At 47.0% G+C, this 17754-nt stretch overlaps 1 protein-coding gene across 1 annotated transcript in view; it reads right to left on the reverse strand.

Moving 5' to 3' along the window:
* Positions 1–5671: 5671 nt before the first annotated feature.
* Positions 5672–17754, reverse strand: part of si:ch211-79m20.1 (uncharacterized) — a 16873-nt gene continuing 4790 nt past the window's right edge. The window contains exons 2-7 of the mRNA XM_056587225.1: positions 12656–12761; positions 11709–11771; positions 11371–11567; positions 9940–11059; positions 9247–9393; positions 5672–7675 (exon numbers count right to left, since the gene is read on the reverse strand). Coding sequence (XP_056443200.1) covers positions 9251–9393; positions 9940–11059; positions 11371–11567; positions 11709–11771; positions 12656–12761 — 1629 coding nt within the window. The 3' untranslated portion in view covers positions 5672–7675; positions 9247–9250. The remainder of the gene's footprint in view (positions 7676–9246; positions 9394–9939; positions 11060–11370; positions 11568–11708; positions 11772–12655; positions 12762–17754) is intronic.

Raw genomic sequence — 17754 nt, forward strand, 5'->3', positions numbered from 1 at the left:
ATCAATTAAAAGCAAGCCACTAAATGCCATGCTCATTCAGAGCAATAGCTTTGATCCTTTTCCTGGTTGTTTATCCTGAAGCCATCCTGGCATCCATGCAGTAGAACTAATTAAATGAATCCCACGCGGGCGGAGGGAACCAATACAAGGCAATTATAACAAACGGAGGTTAAGTATGGCTCATCTGGGCATGTCACGATACTGACGTGGTTGGTACGCAATGGAAACACCACCATGTCAGGAATATAACCAATCGCTTTACACTCTATCAAACATGTGAAGATGATTACATACTTAATTGTTCAGCTGACGTTTTTTTGGCAGTCTAAACATAGCCATTTCATCCTTGGTAACATGGGTATTTAAGCACGTTTATGTTTTACGCGGTCCATTTTGCCTTGTTAAGGTGTATTTTCATTGACAGTTTGTCCCCAATGGCTTTCAATTGATTTTGTGTGTGTGTGTGTGTGTGTGTGTGTGTGTGTGTGTGTGTGTGTGTGTGTGTGTGTGTGTGTGTGTGTGTGTGTGTGTGTGTGTGTGTGTGTGTGTGTGTGTGTGTGTGTGTGTGTGTGTGTGTGTGTGTGAGCGTGGAACCAGTTTAACCTTGCCTTTGGGCCACTAGCCACTCGATTGGTTCTGCCTATCTGGATTCTGTCGTATCGATGTGGTTGTCCACAGAAGTCGCAAACTAAGACTGCTAGGTTTTGCAATCTCAAAATCAATGCAGTGAATGTAACTCAAAGTTGTGTTGCTGATGCAAGTGGTGACAGCTGGAGGTGGCGTTAAAGTCTTAAGATATATTGAATAGGTCTTAAAAAAGATACATTATTTCAACTTCAGGATTCCTGCATACGTCCTGTATTATAAAGTGCTCAATAAACATATGTGTGTCCTGACAATATTGAGACTGTGTGTATGTGTGTTTGTGTTTCTGTGTGTGTGTGCGTGTATGTGTATATCTTTGCCTTGGTGTGTGTGTGTTTGTTAAACCCAATCGACCTCAGTTTGATCATAGTTAATCCTATAGTCTATAGTGTGTTTCTCATCATAAATGTTGGTATCATGGCAATGGTTGGCCTGTGTGTGCTTGTAGGCCCCGTTAGGTGTCTGTCCAGTTGTGGGCGGGCAAAGCATACTGTTTGTACATCGTACCAGGGTGTGACCCTGGCCTGTGGCAGTGGCCCTGATTGGCTGCCAACGAGCAGCTGATTAACCCCACTCACACCAGCACACCATGCCAGGAAAACACATTCTGTCCATTTGTTTCACACACACACACACACACACACACACACACACACACACACACACACACACACACACACACACACACACACACACACACGCACGCACGCACGCACGCACGCACACACATACACACACACACACACACACACACACACACACACACACACACACACACACACACACACACACACACACATCCTCACACACACACGCTAAGGCCACATGCAAGGGGGGGCAAGCATCCATGGACGCAGGTTGCTACGCAAGAACACACAAGGATAACAAACACCCAAACGTGCAATGAAGACATTCACCCACACACTCACACACACACCCCTCCCCCCCACCCCCCCACACACACACACAAACACACGCACACACACAAACACAGACTCACACACCCCCTTCCCCCCCCCCCCCCCCCCCCACACACACACACACACACAGACTGCGGGTTGAATCTGAGGGCGCCCGTTGCCTTGCAGCCCGGTGGTGACCCGGCTGGACTTTGGCTCATCCCTGTTGGCCTAACCCACCAAACAACCTAACACATAGATGCTCACTGGCTCGGAGAACAAGACCCCGGGGTCCGGTGGTACCGTCGGGTTGGGGAGGAGGAGAAGGGGAAAGAAAGGATGCAGAGGGGAGACGACAAGTGAGGGGTCAGGAAAGGAGGGAGGAGAGGAGAGTGTGTGTGTGTGTGTGGGGGGGGGGGGAGAAGAGGAAGAAGCATATAGCTTATGAAAGAGCTGGGAGTGGTAGTAATAAGAAAGGAGTGTGTGTGTGTGTGTGTGTGTGTGTGTGTGTGTGTGTGTGTGTGTGTGTGTGTGTGTGTGTGTGTGTGTGTGTGTGTGTGTGTGTGTGTGTGTGTGTGTGTGAAAAAGGTAGCCTAGTGTATATATTTAGTGTTTGAATGAATCAGGACCCAGTTTTCGCTGAGTCAGTTTAATCGAGTATGACCTCAGGATAAACTCCTATAAAACCTTCCAACGTGTTTATTGAACGTTCTATTTCACGCTCTATTTCTTTCTTTGTGATGGTTTTTATTATTCCTAACCTTGATTTATAGACCAGTTCTCTCTTGTCCTTTGTCTTTATTAGTTTGTCTGCCATAAGCTTATTCATTCCTTATACATTTTGAATCGGCCAACACGTCCATCCAAAGCTACCTCAGTGTTTAGCCGTCTGTTGGGAAAGGTGGAGAAAACAAACAAACAAACACACGCGTCACCAAACTTGGATCTGGCACTTCTTGCTCATTGCGTGTGATTAGTCAGAAATGCAAGGTGAGGTATAAAGTTTTGGTCCTCTCACCTAGTCTATAGAGTAGTCCTGCTGTAGGGACTCAGATAGGACTACGTTTAAAAAACCTTTCCCAGGCTTCTAAGATCTTGATCTACTGGAACAGTCAGTACGGTGATTGTTCACCAGGCATTAGTCAGCCCCATATTTATCTGGTCTCCATTACACCTTACTGATCTTAACCAAAGGAAGGTTCAGAGACATAACCGAAACTGTTGGGTATAAAACAAGTTTGTCCGTCTTGGCCAGCCAAAATAAATTCCGGTTATTCAGAAGTATGCTGACCTTTTAACTAGGGAGGCAGGCCGGGATTAATCAAAGCATACAATTAAATGCATAGTGCTGTGTGAGCAAGTTTCTGAACAACCAGACATCGTATTTCTGTGGATCATTATCCGTTGTGAATGATCAGATGAACAGCAGTATAAAGATAAACAATGCATACCAGTACGCGTGGCATTTTAATGTAGGGCCTTCTAAACTTTTTTTCTACTTCTTTTCCATTTGTTCTCCAACACTTGGGCCGTGAAATTAATACTGGGATCAATAGTGACTGTGGAGTGTGTGTGGCTGACGGCAGGTTGTGCGGCCTCCCCTGGCTTGATGTAGAATGATTAGGTTCTGGGGCTGGGAGAGGCCTCACACCTCTCGGGTATTGGAGTGATCAATGCACACCACCCATCACCCGAAACACTCAAGGGAGAGCTCCGACGTATCAGAAGCTAACTGCTGTTTGGCCTGTACCCCGGTTACAACTTGCAAAATTAACGTTTGTGTACATCATGTACTTGTGTGTCGGAGGAGCGCAGCGAAGCCACACGTTTGTCTTGTGGCAGGATAAACTGCTATACTGGGCACCGAAGGTGAGGCCACTTCGGCCCGGAACGGGACACATAAGTGCTGCCTGAAGACGCACCGGAGCCCAGCCGTGATGAAGAGAAAGTATTGAAAGTCAGAGAGTGGACATTACCTACATATCTCAACTAGTAACAGATCTCCTCACATTACACGCCCTTATACCTGACGGATGTCTGACAAATTACATATAGTTCGGCAAAAGATATAGCCTACCGCACATTCTTACTTCATCATGAATTTGGCTTTTATCGGCTATTAAACATTGGTGAAAGTGATAATAATTATTGTTATTACATTATGTTTGATTTAATGAGGGAACTATGCCTACAATTAAAAACAATGATTGGTGAACACTCCGCAACTGTTAAACAGTCTCTAAAACTAGCCTAACACATAGATGCTGTGCTTTGATTCACGCTGAGTACTAAAGAGACCTGAAGCTGGTAACCGATAGGTCAATCAGCGGTCCAGGTTTAACGGCGTCAACTGAAAACTGAAACACCAAAACGCTTTAGATCAGATGAATTTATTGCCCTGTGTGGGCTTTGACGACATTAGCGTACACAATTCATAATGAGCAGGACTTATGCACTTATGCAGACTCTCGCGCTGGTGAAAATTTTCAAATTGTAGATCAGTCAAATGTTCCTACATTCACTTTATTGCTGATTATGTCATGATCGGATATGAAATCTGTGCATAAAACGACAGAACTGTGCACTCTGTCTCTACATATGGTGGCCACCTTATGATTTCATAGATAGATTATGTTAATATGCTTCAGTTTATTTTATTATATGTATGCTATCTACGCTTATAGTAGCCTATATTTTCTATAAGAATTAAATGCATAGCTGACATGAACGATGGCGCACATTGTCGACATATTGCCTGTGGACGTCTGTGGGAACCCCCGCCTGACGTAGGCCTGCGCTAGTGGGATAAGCTTCCTCAGTGGGGGCGGGCCCGAGCCTTATAGAGGAGGGAGAGGGCGGGCCGGGGGCAGTCTGATGGCATTCTGCAATGGTGCAAGCTTTCCGGCAGGCTTGTGTTGGAGGGATATACGTTGACATCGATCTCCATGTTTGAAGTAAATTACCCTCATTATCTTTCATAGGAATCGTTAAAATGATTGGCAATACCCCCAATCCCGCACTGGAATTCAGGTCTTGTTATATATTTATATATCCATCTTGTTTAAAAAAATGAATATATCTATATATAAATATGTATGTGTGTGTGTGTTTGTGTATGTTTGTAAGTACCGTATACTGTGTATTATATGTGTGTGTATGTGTATAAATACATCATATGTGTAAGTTTATATTATATGTGTGTATGTGTATAATATATATGATTCTGTGTCTATATGTGTATGTGTGTATATATATTTCTATACACATAAAAGTGTGTATGCATGTGTCTCTCTATCAGTACCAGTGTTGTAAGCCATGTGTTGGTTCCTGGTCTTGGACGCCCCTATCTCTCCTTCACCATGTGATACTCCTCTGTTGATGTGTCCTATCTAGGTTGCTATGGCGATCAGACATGCTTGACCCCTGATGTCGCCGTGGATGCAGACACATGGTTACGGGGAGTTATGGGTGATGCTGGCACAACAGGGTGCACACACACACACACACACACACACACACACACACACACACACACACACACACACACACACACACACACACACACACACACACACACACACACACACACACACACACACACACACACACACACACACACACACTATAACACAAGCACTCACACAAACACAGACGGAATAATCTGGACACACATATTCCCAAACAAAGAGACACACAGAGATACTAACACATACACGGAAACATTTAGACAGATGTATCCATGGGAATCGAGAACCGGTTCTTGTTCAGAACCGGTTCCGAGTCAACCGATTCCTTGGAATCATTAGCAAGCCTGCTTAACGATTCCGCTTATCGGTTCCGGTCGCGGCAAATGCGTCGCGACGTCACACACACGCTGCTTTGATTTGAGTTCAGAACGCAGCAAATGTCGCCGCCGAGGAAGAATCGCATTGTGCGTTCACACCAAACGCGACGGGGCGACAAGATCCCATATAAAGTGAACGTAGAGACGCGTATAAGGGCGAATCTTTCGCGGGAGAAAACCGGCGACAAGTTTTTGTCGTGATGACAGCCAATCAGCGTTCAACAGCGTGATAACTGAGTGACATGTGTAACGTAACAGCCAATCAGCGTTCAGCCGTCAAACTCAGTGCAGTCCGGGGTGAAAACCGGCATGGAGGAGAAAGTGATTGTTGCAGTTTGCGACTCCCGGAGCTCTATATATAATAGTCTATAATATATTATAATTGTATATATAATATCACGGCCAACAGCTCTGTCGCCTCCGGATGGCCGTAGCGTGGGGAGCTCTCATAGGGGTGGGCTTCTCTGGGTTTGTTTACCGGCATTGCTATGGTTTTCGGTCTTGTGTGTTCCAACGGCTTATTAGGTAGGCTCATCTAATAAATCTCTGTCTAATCAATGCTTCATTTTGTTTATGTCAGTTGAATTTTGTTACAAGTTGAATGCAAATGAGCACTGTTAGCATTCCAAAAGGCACAAGCTCTTACTTGGCTGTTTTCAGTCTGTGTTTTTAGTTGTATGGCACATAATGATGGCATTTGGGCTTAAAAAGCCAAACATATATTTTTTCGTCTAGACCAATTGATTTGAAAATGTACAATTTCCTAATACTAGAAGCACTTCTGATCAGATATTAAAGAGATTTAATACAAACAAACACATTTATACTTATTTTCTCACCCAATGAGAATCGATAAGAGAATCGATAAGGAATCGGATCGATAAGCAGAATCGGAATCGGAATCGGAATCGTGAAATTCTTATCAATTCCCATCCCTATTCATGGATGGATGTAAAAGCACACACACAAACATACACACACACAAACAGATGCATAAACACCTATATACATGTGAATCCATGCTATAAAAACACACACACACACACACACACACACACACACACACTCACAAGGACGCAAACGCACACACACATTCCTTCAAAGCATGCACAGGCACGCACACATGTTTCCCAGCTTGACACACACATACCACACGTACAGACATTTTGTGACGCATATTTGAAGTAATGCTAGTTAATCAACCCACACAGATCACACTCGGGGAGGGAGGGGCAGAAACCGACAGCATGTACTTTACCGTTTGGTCTTTATATTAAAAATAACATTCATGACAGTAACAGTGTACAACCAGTGATCAATAATCATTAAAACAAACTGCGGCACCAATAATTACACTTAAGAACGAGGAAGATGCAGCATCCTCCATTGTTTTAAAATAAGTTAAGAAATAAAGACTCTTTTGTCGTTTTACTTTGCGAAGCGCTCTTCCCTACGCGGAGAGGGGGGGGGGGGGGGGGCATTACTATGGCGGCCCGGTCACCGGGACCAGGCGGGTATTAATGGCTGCACAAGCGTTCCACAGGGGCAGTACTTCTGGAGATTACACACTAGGTTTGGGTTAAATAGGTCAACAGCACAGGATCAGTGTATGTCACTCCAGTGTTATGGTTGGATCTAGAGTAACGAAGAGTTTAGCAGTCAACGGTTTTGGCGTTGGGGCGGTGTGTTTCTCTTTCAGCAGGCCGCCCAGTGTCTAATTCTTCTTGGCTAATTGTTATTTTTTCTTTTTCTCTTGTTTCTTTTTCCCACACAACAGTGTCTGGTCCAGCGGTAGGGTTGCTACAGCAGCTCTGTTTGAAGATAACTCCCAGCAACAAAGCCAGGAAGCTCTTCGTTCCTTCGACGCCCAATCAGTAGTCAAACAAGTCGGGCACAGCCAATCAATGGCTGTGCGTCGACGCGGGAGAACATTCAGCCACCCGGCTGTCCAATCCATTCAGGATTCCAGGTAAGGGACAAGGGGGGCTATCAGGGCACCTATTCGCTAGATTCATGGTTCATATAATGTATAGGCCAGTCTCAAGTGTGTTATTATTATCCTTATTATTATTATTATTCATAATCTAACAAGTATGCTCTGTTCACAAAGAGTCAGTATGATTGCACATTAAAAGTTCAGTAGAAGTTAAAGTTCCAGTTGCAGGTTCAGTTTGAACCAAAATGGTGTCATCTTCTAGAGTTGTAGAGCCTTCTGCAGAAGGATCCCCCAAAAGTCCAGTGTTCCAGTTGTTATTGGCTCATCCTCACAGTCGCTTCACTTTGGCTTCTGTGGAAAGAAACAGGGAGTGTCAAACAGTGTCAAACACAAGTGTCAAACATTTTGTTAATCTACACACACAGTTTACTCCCTCAATTCTGTTCAACCAACTCTTATAATGAGTACATTAATATAATAATAATAATAATAAATTCAATTTATATAGCGCTTTTCTCACACTCAAAGCGCTTTACATAGGGGCACAACAATAGGTAAACAAGAAAACATTTTTTTTTGAGTTGATGGGGCTAGGGTTGGTGAGTGATCTAGGGGTAGACAGAGGAGAAGAGATGAGTCTTGAGGCGGGACTGGAAGATGGTGAGACTGGGAGCTGCCCTGGAGAAGGCTCTGTCACCAATGCTGTGGAGTTTTGATGTGTGGGTGGAGAGGAGACCAGCTGAGGAGGATCTGAGGGCCCGGGGGGGTTGGTAGAGGGAGAGAAGGTCAAAGAGATATGGGGGGGCCAAATGGTGGTGGGCTTTGTAGGTGAGGACCAGGAGTTTGTAATGGATCCGGTGTGAGATGGGGAGCCAGTGGAGATTCTTGAGGACTGGGCTGATGTGGTGCCACGCTTTAGTGTGAGTGAGGAGACGGGCTGCTGCATTCTGGACCAGTTGGAGTCTGTTGATGGAGGTGGTGGAGATGCCGACGAGGAGTGAATTGCAATAATCAAGGCGGGAGGAGATGAAGGCATGGGTGAGTCTTTCTGCAGCGTGGGGTGTGAGGGAGAATCTGATCTTTGCGATATTACGGAGGTGATAGAAGGAGGTTTTGACGGTGTGGCGGATGTGGGGTCAAGGGAGAGGGTGGCATCAAAGATTATGCCAAGGTTGAGGCCCTGGGGGGAGGGGGAGACCATGGTGCCGTCAGCAGTGAGTGTGGGGGGGTTTGCAAGTTTACTGAGGTTGGATTTGGAGCCAATGAGGAGGAGTTCAGTTTTGTTGCTGTTAAGTTTCAGGAAGTTATTTTGCATCCAGAGAGTAAGTGAAGACTATTCTCTGATCGCAAGTCCAGTGTCACGAGCGGACCGCGACGTTGCCATGACATCTAGAAATCATACCGTATTTAATGGGTTATAATTTTGATCTATATATATTATTATTTTTATTATTATTACTATTATTATTATTATTATTATTATTATTATTATTATTATTATCATTATTATTATCATTATTATAATTATTATAATTTATTCAAGACACAGGAAGGTCCATAAAGATGCAACCCCTACATATTGTGTAGGGGTTGACTATAACTCGTGAATAATATTGTATGAATCATTCTAATCATTTTTACAATTCATATATTATAACGTCGTATCGCCTTGAGCCATCAGCCGGAACGTGTCCGGAAAGCTTCTACTGGGGATGGCAGTACGGACCACAACCGCTTGGCTGCCGTGGCGCTTCCGCGACGGTTCAGGTGAAAGTTACAACGTACTACGCACACACTCAGAGTAGTACTACTCACATCCTTAGAGTGATAGTGACACCCTCAGAGTGATGCACTCACCCGTAGGGTACCTTCCCCCCAGTTCGGAGGGGAAGGTATACGGGTGTTTGGGGGAGAGGCCTCACCCGTCTACATGATGATGGCCCGCATGGCCTTCTTGCTGATGCGGTTGCGGTTGCGGTGCTTCCTCCTGCGCCGGGGCGCGGCCGGCCTCCTAGGGGTCCGCGCGGCGGTGGACGGGGGCCGGCGGGTCGGACCCTCCAGGGAGACCACTGGGAGAGGCACAGAGAGAGAGGTCTGGGTCATTTATCGTCCACTGGGATTGTCAGAACATTTTCTAATTCTTAAAGGGGACATATTATACCACCAGGTGTGAGTGTGATTAGTCCTTAGAAGCCGTTTCGAAAACCGGCCCCTTATGACATCACAAGTGGGCGTGTCCACCTAGAAGTGGGCTGGATAGATCAGTCTACTAGCCTACCCAGTGGACTGAAGTAAACGTTGCTGATCTATCCAGCACAGATCTAGGTGGACACGCCCACTAATAATGTCATATGGGGCAGATCCTCGAAGCGGCTTGTAAGGCTAATCACACTCACACCTGGTGGTATAATATGTACCCTTTAAGAATGGAAAACATGACTTCAAAAACAACATGCAACTATTTAAAGGAAGGAAATCGGTTGAATTTGTTGTATTTTCTGGATAACTTTCTGGCTACAAAGTGTTTATTTCCACTCCCATTTCAGGCCACCAATACAATACAATATAATACATGCTTGGAATGGACACACACCAACACACACACGGTGTAGTACCTGCTTTAGACGCGGTGGGCTTTGGTCTGTGCTGGGGAAGGTGGTCTGCGGGGTGAGGGTGAGGAGGGTGTGGTTCTCTTTGTACAATCTCAAGAAGCTTCTGTCGCCTCTCCTCCTCGCTGAGAGCAGGCCCCCCATCCATCACTCCAGAGTCCTTATCCTGTCGCCGATTGGCTGGAACCACGACACCCTCCCCGCTATTGGTCGACCCGCTTTCCTCCTTGTCAGATCCTTTACTATGATTGGCCGAACCAGTCTCTGTCTGTCGGTCATTGTCGACCCTGACGTGTTCCCCACTGGCCACCTGTAAGGCCGGCTCCTTCTGATTGGTGCTGGCCGTTGAGGGGGTGGGGTTCCATTCTGGCCTGTGATTGGCCGGCCACGTGGCGCTGCTGGGCGGCGTGGAGGCGGAGTCCCCCTGGAAGGAGTTGAGCCTGTACTGCGTGCTGGCATCAGGCCTCTGGCCGTACTGGGGGTACTGGGGGCGGTGGGGGTGGTGGGGGGGGTGGTTGTGGTGCCTGGGTGCCAGGGGCTGCTGATGCTGCGATCCAGCAGCGTCCTGGGCCCCCCCCTCGGAGCCGCTGCCCGGAGGGGGCCCTATGTCCTTGGAGCCATGGGGGCCCAACGCTCGGGCCCCCGCCCACACCAGGCCGCCTCCGGCCCCTTCGGTGACGGGCCGCGTGACGGCGGCCCCTGCTGCCAGGGTGTAGAGCGGGGGTGCGTGGTGGTCCCCCGGGCCGGGGGTCCAGCGGGCCAGCTGGGTGTAGCCCCCCTGGGGCCACTGGCGGGTGGCCGGGGGCTCACGCTCCTCCGCCGTCTGGAACTGCTGCTGGTTGTGCTTCTGGTCGTCGTGACGATGGAGCTCGGCCTTGGAGGTGGAGCTCTTGGGGGGCGTGGCATGGGGCTGGGGGTAGGGCTGGGGGTAGGGCTGGGGGTAGGGCTGGGGGTAGGGCTGGGGCAAGGGCTGGGGCTGGGGCAAGGGCTGGGGCTGGGGCTGGCTGGGGGGCAGGATGGCACGGGGGTGGGCCCTTTGCTCGCACCTGCAGCTCAGGTGGTCCTCCACGGAGACGATGGCCTTCCCAATCTGAGGCTTTGAGTTCAGGTACTGGATCTTTACCACCTGGAGCGGGACAGGGGCCAGAGGACACCCATTTAGTGTGTGCACTCATGTGCGTGTTTATTCCTGTGTGTGTGTGTGTGTGTGTGTGTGTGTGTGTGTGTGTGTGTGTGTGTGTGTGTGTGTGTGTGTGTGTGTGTGTGTGTGTGTGTGTGTGTGCGTGCGTGTATGTGTGTGTGTGTGTGTGTGTGTGTGTGTGTGTGTGTGTGTGTGTGTGTGTATTCCTGCATATCTGTGTGTGTGTGTGTGTGTGTGTGTGTGTGTGTGTGTGTGTGTGTGTGTGTGTGTGTGTGTGTGTGTGTGTGTGTGTGTACCTCAAGGTCTCTGGTGCTCGTGATGGTTGGGACACAGTGCATTATCTGGGAGTTGCAGCAGCCAGAGCAGCGCTGCACCTCCACACACGGCGGCCACAGCATGAAGTGGGCGTTGCTGATGTCGTGCATGGCCCGGGTCACTTCCTGCACCTCCGTCCGCACCTTGCACTCCGCTATGATCGCCTTCGGGGCCTCATCTGGAGGGAAGAGGGTTCGGTTTAGTGAATGAGAATGAGACCAACTTAAAGCAGGCTGGAATACAAAGGGACAGACCGACACAGTGACACAGTTAGACTGACAAAAGCGTATGGTGCATGGCACGAATGAGTGGTCCTTACTCAGACTCCTGGTGAATCTCCCAGGGTGATGGTCAGATGTGTCCTGCTCTTCTTCCTCCCCCTCTAAAAGATGATGAAGGTAGCACAGCCAGAGAGACAGTGAGGAGACAGAGAGGAGATTTTTTTCAATGAATGAAATGGAAGCAATGTGAACGGCGTTCATAATCGTCAGTTGTTTGCTGTGAACTTCTGCATTTAGTGACACATCGTAATGCTGCCATGGCGACCTGTTTCCAGCAGCGCCGAGTCATTGTTCAAAGCACGGAGGAACCTCCCTGCCCTTCTCCTCAATAAAACAATTACTGCTCTTTTTTTGCCACACTTTGTCTCTGCGCCCCTAGCTACGAGGAGAACAGAGACAAGTTAAATATAGCCTGTGTGTGTCTATAAAGTCCCGCTCCATCGCTCTCTAGAGCTAATTATATTCAGGCTGAAGTGGCTCTTTTTAAATTACAACCTGTGTGTGCCCGCGTGTGTGTGTGTGTGTGTGTGTGTGTGTGTGTGTGTGTGTGTGTGTGTGTGTGTGTGTGTGTGTGTGTGTGTGTGTGTGTGTGTGTGTGTGTGTGTGTGTGTGTGTGTGTGTGTGTGCGAGTGTGTGTAGGTACAGTTAGTACCCGATTACCATACAGCATCGTCTAGCAGCTCGTTAATGTAAATTTGAAGTCCTGGTGCGCAGGGTTGTTATGGCAAAACCCAAGTCCAGAGAACTCCTCATGTAGAACTCATGCAGCATGAGGTTAAGGGAGAGTGTGTGTGTGTGTGTGTGTGTGTGTGTGTGTGTGTGTGTGTGTGTGTGTGTGCGTGTGTGTACGTGTGTGTGTGTGTATGTGTGCGTGTGTGTGTGTGCGTGTGTGTGTGTGTGCGTGTGTGTGTGCGCGTGTGTATGCGTGTGTGCGTGTGTGTGCGTGTTTGTGTGCGTGTGTGTGCGTGTTTGTGTGTGTGTGTACCTGTGAGTTCTCCGGCCTCTAGCCTAAACAGATGCCTGAGGTCGTCGATGGAGGCGATGGGGCTGTTCCACACCAGCTCCACCAGGTAGCTGGGTAGGGGGTCGCCCTGGAGCAGAGACAAAGAGAAAGGATTATTAATCACCATTCATTATTATAATGTTTTGATAAGCTTTGCCAAACTCAATATTTTTGGTGTCATGCTCCAAATGTTAAAGATACAGAGGGATACAGACAGACATACATAGACCGACAGAGATCAATAGACCTGGGTTGATGAGTATTATATTGTACATAGAGCTAGATAAACTGCAGGAAGTGAGGAAGAAAAAGAAAAACACCTTTGCAACGACTTTATTCAACACAGCAGCCGATAAACATTGCGCTCCTCCAGAGGGATAGCCCGAGGTCATGGTTCACAACTTGGGGTTGTGGTAGGTCATGACGCACAAATGATACTAACACTAATCTAAAGTCTGATGGCAAGCGAGAACAAATCAGGGTGAACATTTATTTATTTAGCTTTACATTGATTTACTATTGCTTGGGGGCTGGAACTGTAGCCGGTTATTCAGATCCACACCGAAACCTCCATCTTGCACTGGGAAATCAATTCTTCTGAAGAAGAACACATCCCTGACAGCACAAGAAGCACTGGGCAGCGGAGCCCTCTCTGGCTCAGGCTCTGTGCGCTCTACCCCTGAAGTTTGGCCTGGGTCAGAGCATATGTTTAGGCTGACTGGGTTCTTCTCTGCCTCTCTGCGGGGACACACTCCAAGCCCCGTCTGTTGTTGTGTCTGACATGTGACATTGAGTCATTGAGTTTAGTTTTCTCTTACTTCTTCAGGTTGTGATTGGAGAGCAGCAGCTGCAGCGAAGGAAGGAAGCAAGCACTAAGCGAGGAAGGAATAGTCTTTGTTCTTTCCACCCCATGATACAACTTCTTCATACTGCTTCTCAGAAACAAGAGGGTGTTTGCACTTTTTTGCAGCGAAAGAGGAACCGTTTGAGCAGGGAGAGACGGGGAAGAGGGAGGGAGAGGGAGACGAGGAGACCTTTGTTTCCCCGCAGAGCGCCGTGTCTTTCATAAGTTCCTCCCTCAGAGCCGTTCAGCTGTCAATCAGACAGACGGAGAGAGTGGCCCACAGATGACAGATGAGCACTGATTGTTCCTCGTATTCTGCCACATCCAACAGACTCTTGCTCCAGTTTCACTTCCTCCTTTGGAGGAAACAATGGCTGTGATTGGTGGTCTGTTGTAACCATGCAAAGACTGCGCTGTCACCACTGTATCTATCAAAACACTGGCGTGTTAAGCTGTGGGGGAGCCGACGCTCTCTCCCTTTTACTCCCGATCTCTCTCTCTCTCTCCGCTCCCTCTTAACAACTGATCTCTATCTCTCGCCTTGCGAGTTCAGAAGGCACTGCGTTGGCACAGTTGTGTCGTGTGTCATTGAACGACATTCAAAGATTGCGCCTTCCGTGCTTCCGTGAGTGGAGACGGCTGCAGAGGGCCGCTCCCCTCTCCTCCACCCCTTCCCCTCCCCCTGTCTTGACTCTGTGACTCTTCTTTGAGTTTCCTTACTCCCCTCTCTCTTTCTGTTTATTCGGTCCCTTTTGTCGTCCGAATTCCTCGTCTAGTCCAATGTTGTCCTTGTCTCTCTTCCTGAGGGGAGGGATGCTGAGTTTTGTGATGAGTTTTCACGCTGATCAAACTGTGGCTGTGCGCCGCAGCCCACCACATCAATGTTGTGCTTGGCTAATGGCTACGGGCCCCAGTTCTTAAGTGGGAGTAATGACACGCACGTTTCTTGGCTTCATTCCTTTTTTATGTCAAGCCGATTCATACTTTGATTTAGAATGAAGACTGTTTGATGACATTAAGCTAACTTACCTAATTAATCAATGTTCAACAGTTCTCTTCAGCCAAGGTGAGGCAGTATTGGCCTGAGATTTATTACCATAGCCATGTTAAGACATAACCAACTAAACCGGCATGCATTCCTTATAATTATCAGGGAAAAGCTGAACGACCAGACATAACGGGAGTGGATAGATAGTTAGGGGTGGACTCAACTGACCCTGTTTTGTCTGGTAAGCTAAAGCTTAAGACTGAAGGGACGGTATGGATGCTTTGGGCCACACATACTGTCTGTACCTGCTTTCTTTGTGGTGCAGGTAGAGAAATATGTGCAGAATTTATGAATAAATAGTTTGGTTGTCTAACAGCACTATATTAGGCTTTTGTAATTGAGAAGGGAGGGAAAGAAATAGCTGAGAAATCCAGCAGTCTGCTACAAGCCATAGTGTTTCCAATGAGTGTTGCTGTGTCTGACCCAGGACTGTGGACGGAGGGGGTGAATAGGTTAGAGTTGTTTAAGGCTTCTTGTGGCGGGGAAAAATTACTCAAGCACCGACTGAGGAAAGTGTATTCATGGAGGTAAGCCGCATATTGGAGGTGTGATGTTAAAATCAACGATTATGACGATGCTCACAGGATGATATCGTCACCCTCCTCAACACAACCTAAAACATGCTAACAATGCTAATGAAGCGCTAACGCTGGCATAATGAGGGTAGCACTGCGCTGCGCTGCCTCGCTCGTGTTCCCTCGCTCGCTGCTTCAACTCTCCATCCTCTTCAACGCCGTCTCCTCTCTCCCACCCCCCCAGCCCCCTAACTCTTTGTTTGTGTGCTAGGTGGGCGTCCTGAAGGACACCTGTTTGACTTTCACAGACCATTGGCTGACCCAGTTAGGTAAACACACACAGGAACACACCTTGATGCATAACCACTTTCAAAGTCGGCCCAACATGTCCTGATAATTACACACTCGTGCACACGCAAACACACACACACACAAACGCACACACACACACACACACACACACACACACACACACACACACACACACACACACACGTTTGCTTCAGATGTCTCTGCAAGCTATAATTAAATGCTGCAAAAGCCACTGGTCAGACACACACATACATACACATCTCAGGCACAAGTTGCATGCTGATAGTCACACAAAGCCCTCACACAAACCAAACACACACACACACAGGCACGTGTTGCATGCACATGTAAAACAACGCACACATGCACAAACCCACTTGGCAAATCCCAAATGCACTAACCCATGCAGTGTTTGAGAAGGGTTTGAGAGGGACGTGCAGAGAGAAAAGCAGTTCAATGTGACGGCTGCAGAAGTCTAATTGCTAGCAGTCGAGAGACAGGAGTTGAGACAAGCTACTGAAACGCTAAATCATGGTGGTAGATCTGACAAGAACTCAATGCCTTCCTATATGACATGTTGTACCCACATGTAAAGACATGCGCACACACACACACACACACACACACACACACACACACACACACACACACACACACACACACACACACACACACACACACACACACACACACACACACACACACACAAACCACACACACGGAGGCCGCGGACAGAGAAAGGAATGTTTCTGAAGCAAAGTCAAAAGTGATGCAATGTAGTTTCATGGGCAACTGAAAACCATGCATATACACACACCCACATCATTGTTTACGCCTGAGGTCACTAACAGGTAAATTGTTTTGAAATTGTAGGGTTCATAATTGTAATTCATAGAACTTATTATTCTTAACTCGTAATCTTTGTACTGCTTGGGGGATAACCGCTAATTGTATTGTGTCAGGTCCTAGCCATAAATTTAAAATGTACACATTTTATGCTGGTGAAGTACCGACAGCAATTGCTAAAAACAAATAGGATAATTGCATCTACAGATCAAGGCAGAAGATACATAGAGCAACAACAACGATATGTGTCACTTCTTTGATATGAGGATCCTTTGATGGTGTGTAATGTTTGGGGGTTGTTCATAAGCAGCTCTTAAGAACTTGTTTTGTGGGAACTATATAACACCTGCTAGGCTTTGCAGAGAAAGGCTTGGCATTTAAGGTAAAGGCAAAATTAGCTTTATTGTCAATTACAACAAATGTACAAGACAAGTAGAATATTAAAGTTTTGTTTGTCTCTGACCTCTGTCTTTGTTTCTGCCATACAGAAATAGGGACATTATACAAAACTACCATGCGAGGTCTTGGGGCCCTCCCCCAGAAAATAGTCACATTTCATAGATTTTATTCTAATGTAATCTAGTCATGTTTTATCGCAAAATAAGAATAAGTTATATTATATAACTGTCGTCTCTATACCAAAATGTATTGACATACATTAGCTTCTTGTTTTCTTTGTCCTTCTCCGTCTCATTGCATTGTGTTATGATCCGATTAGTAACTTCATCTAACTATTAGCCTGCAGACAACAATCCCCATCTCGACGCATGCGTTGACTTATGACTAGTGACTAGTCATCAAATATTGACTAATGAGGTAATGTTTGGATGTGGATATTGAATTCACATCCAGACTTTACAGACGATCACGTAACCCAGCCATGGAAATAGAAGCGGCAGATCAGGACTTTCTCCTAATACAGGAGAAGTTTGTCTGTCTCTGGCAGAAAAACAGGTAGAGTGACATGGAAAACCGGGAGTTCCCCAGGAAAAATGGTGAGGGGCTGGCAAGTATTGTCTCGGGCCAGCGAGAGGCTAATGCTAATGCTAACGAATTGTCACGTTGTGTGGGGGTGCGTCAGGGCGTTAACAGCATTTGATTGATGTCATTAATGTAATTTGTAAGTCATTGTGTGAGTAAACCACAAACACATTCACACACACACACACACACACACATACACACCCAAACCCTCACACATACACACACACACACATACACATTCACACTTTCACTTGCACACACTCACGGACACACGGAACATTTAACCTAAGTGACTGATGCAGTTGGCGTCAGACCTGATATTCCCTTAACGCTCATAAACATGGCTTGCTGCCACAAACGGTACATGCGGACGTTGTGAACCATTGCCCTTTCTCGTTGACTTACAGGGAAAATTACACCTCTGCCGGTTAATGCAGCAACTTGGTTGGTTTTCAAACCACACAAGTCCTCCCACAATACACCGCTCCTCCAAACCCTGCACTGGCTACCAGTGGCCTCACTGACACTTACC

This window comes from Gadus chalcogrammus, chromosome 3 (genome assembly GCF_026213295.1).
Source record: "Gadus chalcogrammus isolate NIFS_2021 chromosome 3, NIFS_Gcha_1.0, whole genome shotgun sequence".
NCBI lineage: Eukaryota > Metazoa > Chordata > Actinopteri > Gadiformes > Gadidae > Gadus > Gadus chalcogrammus.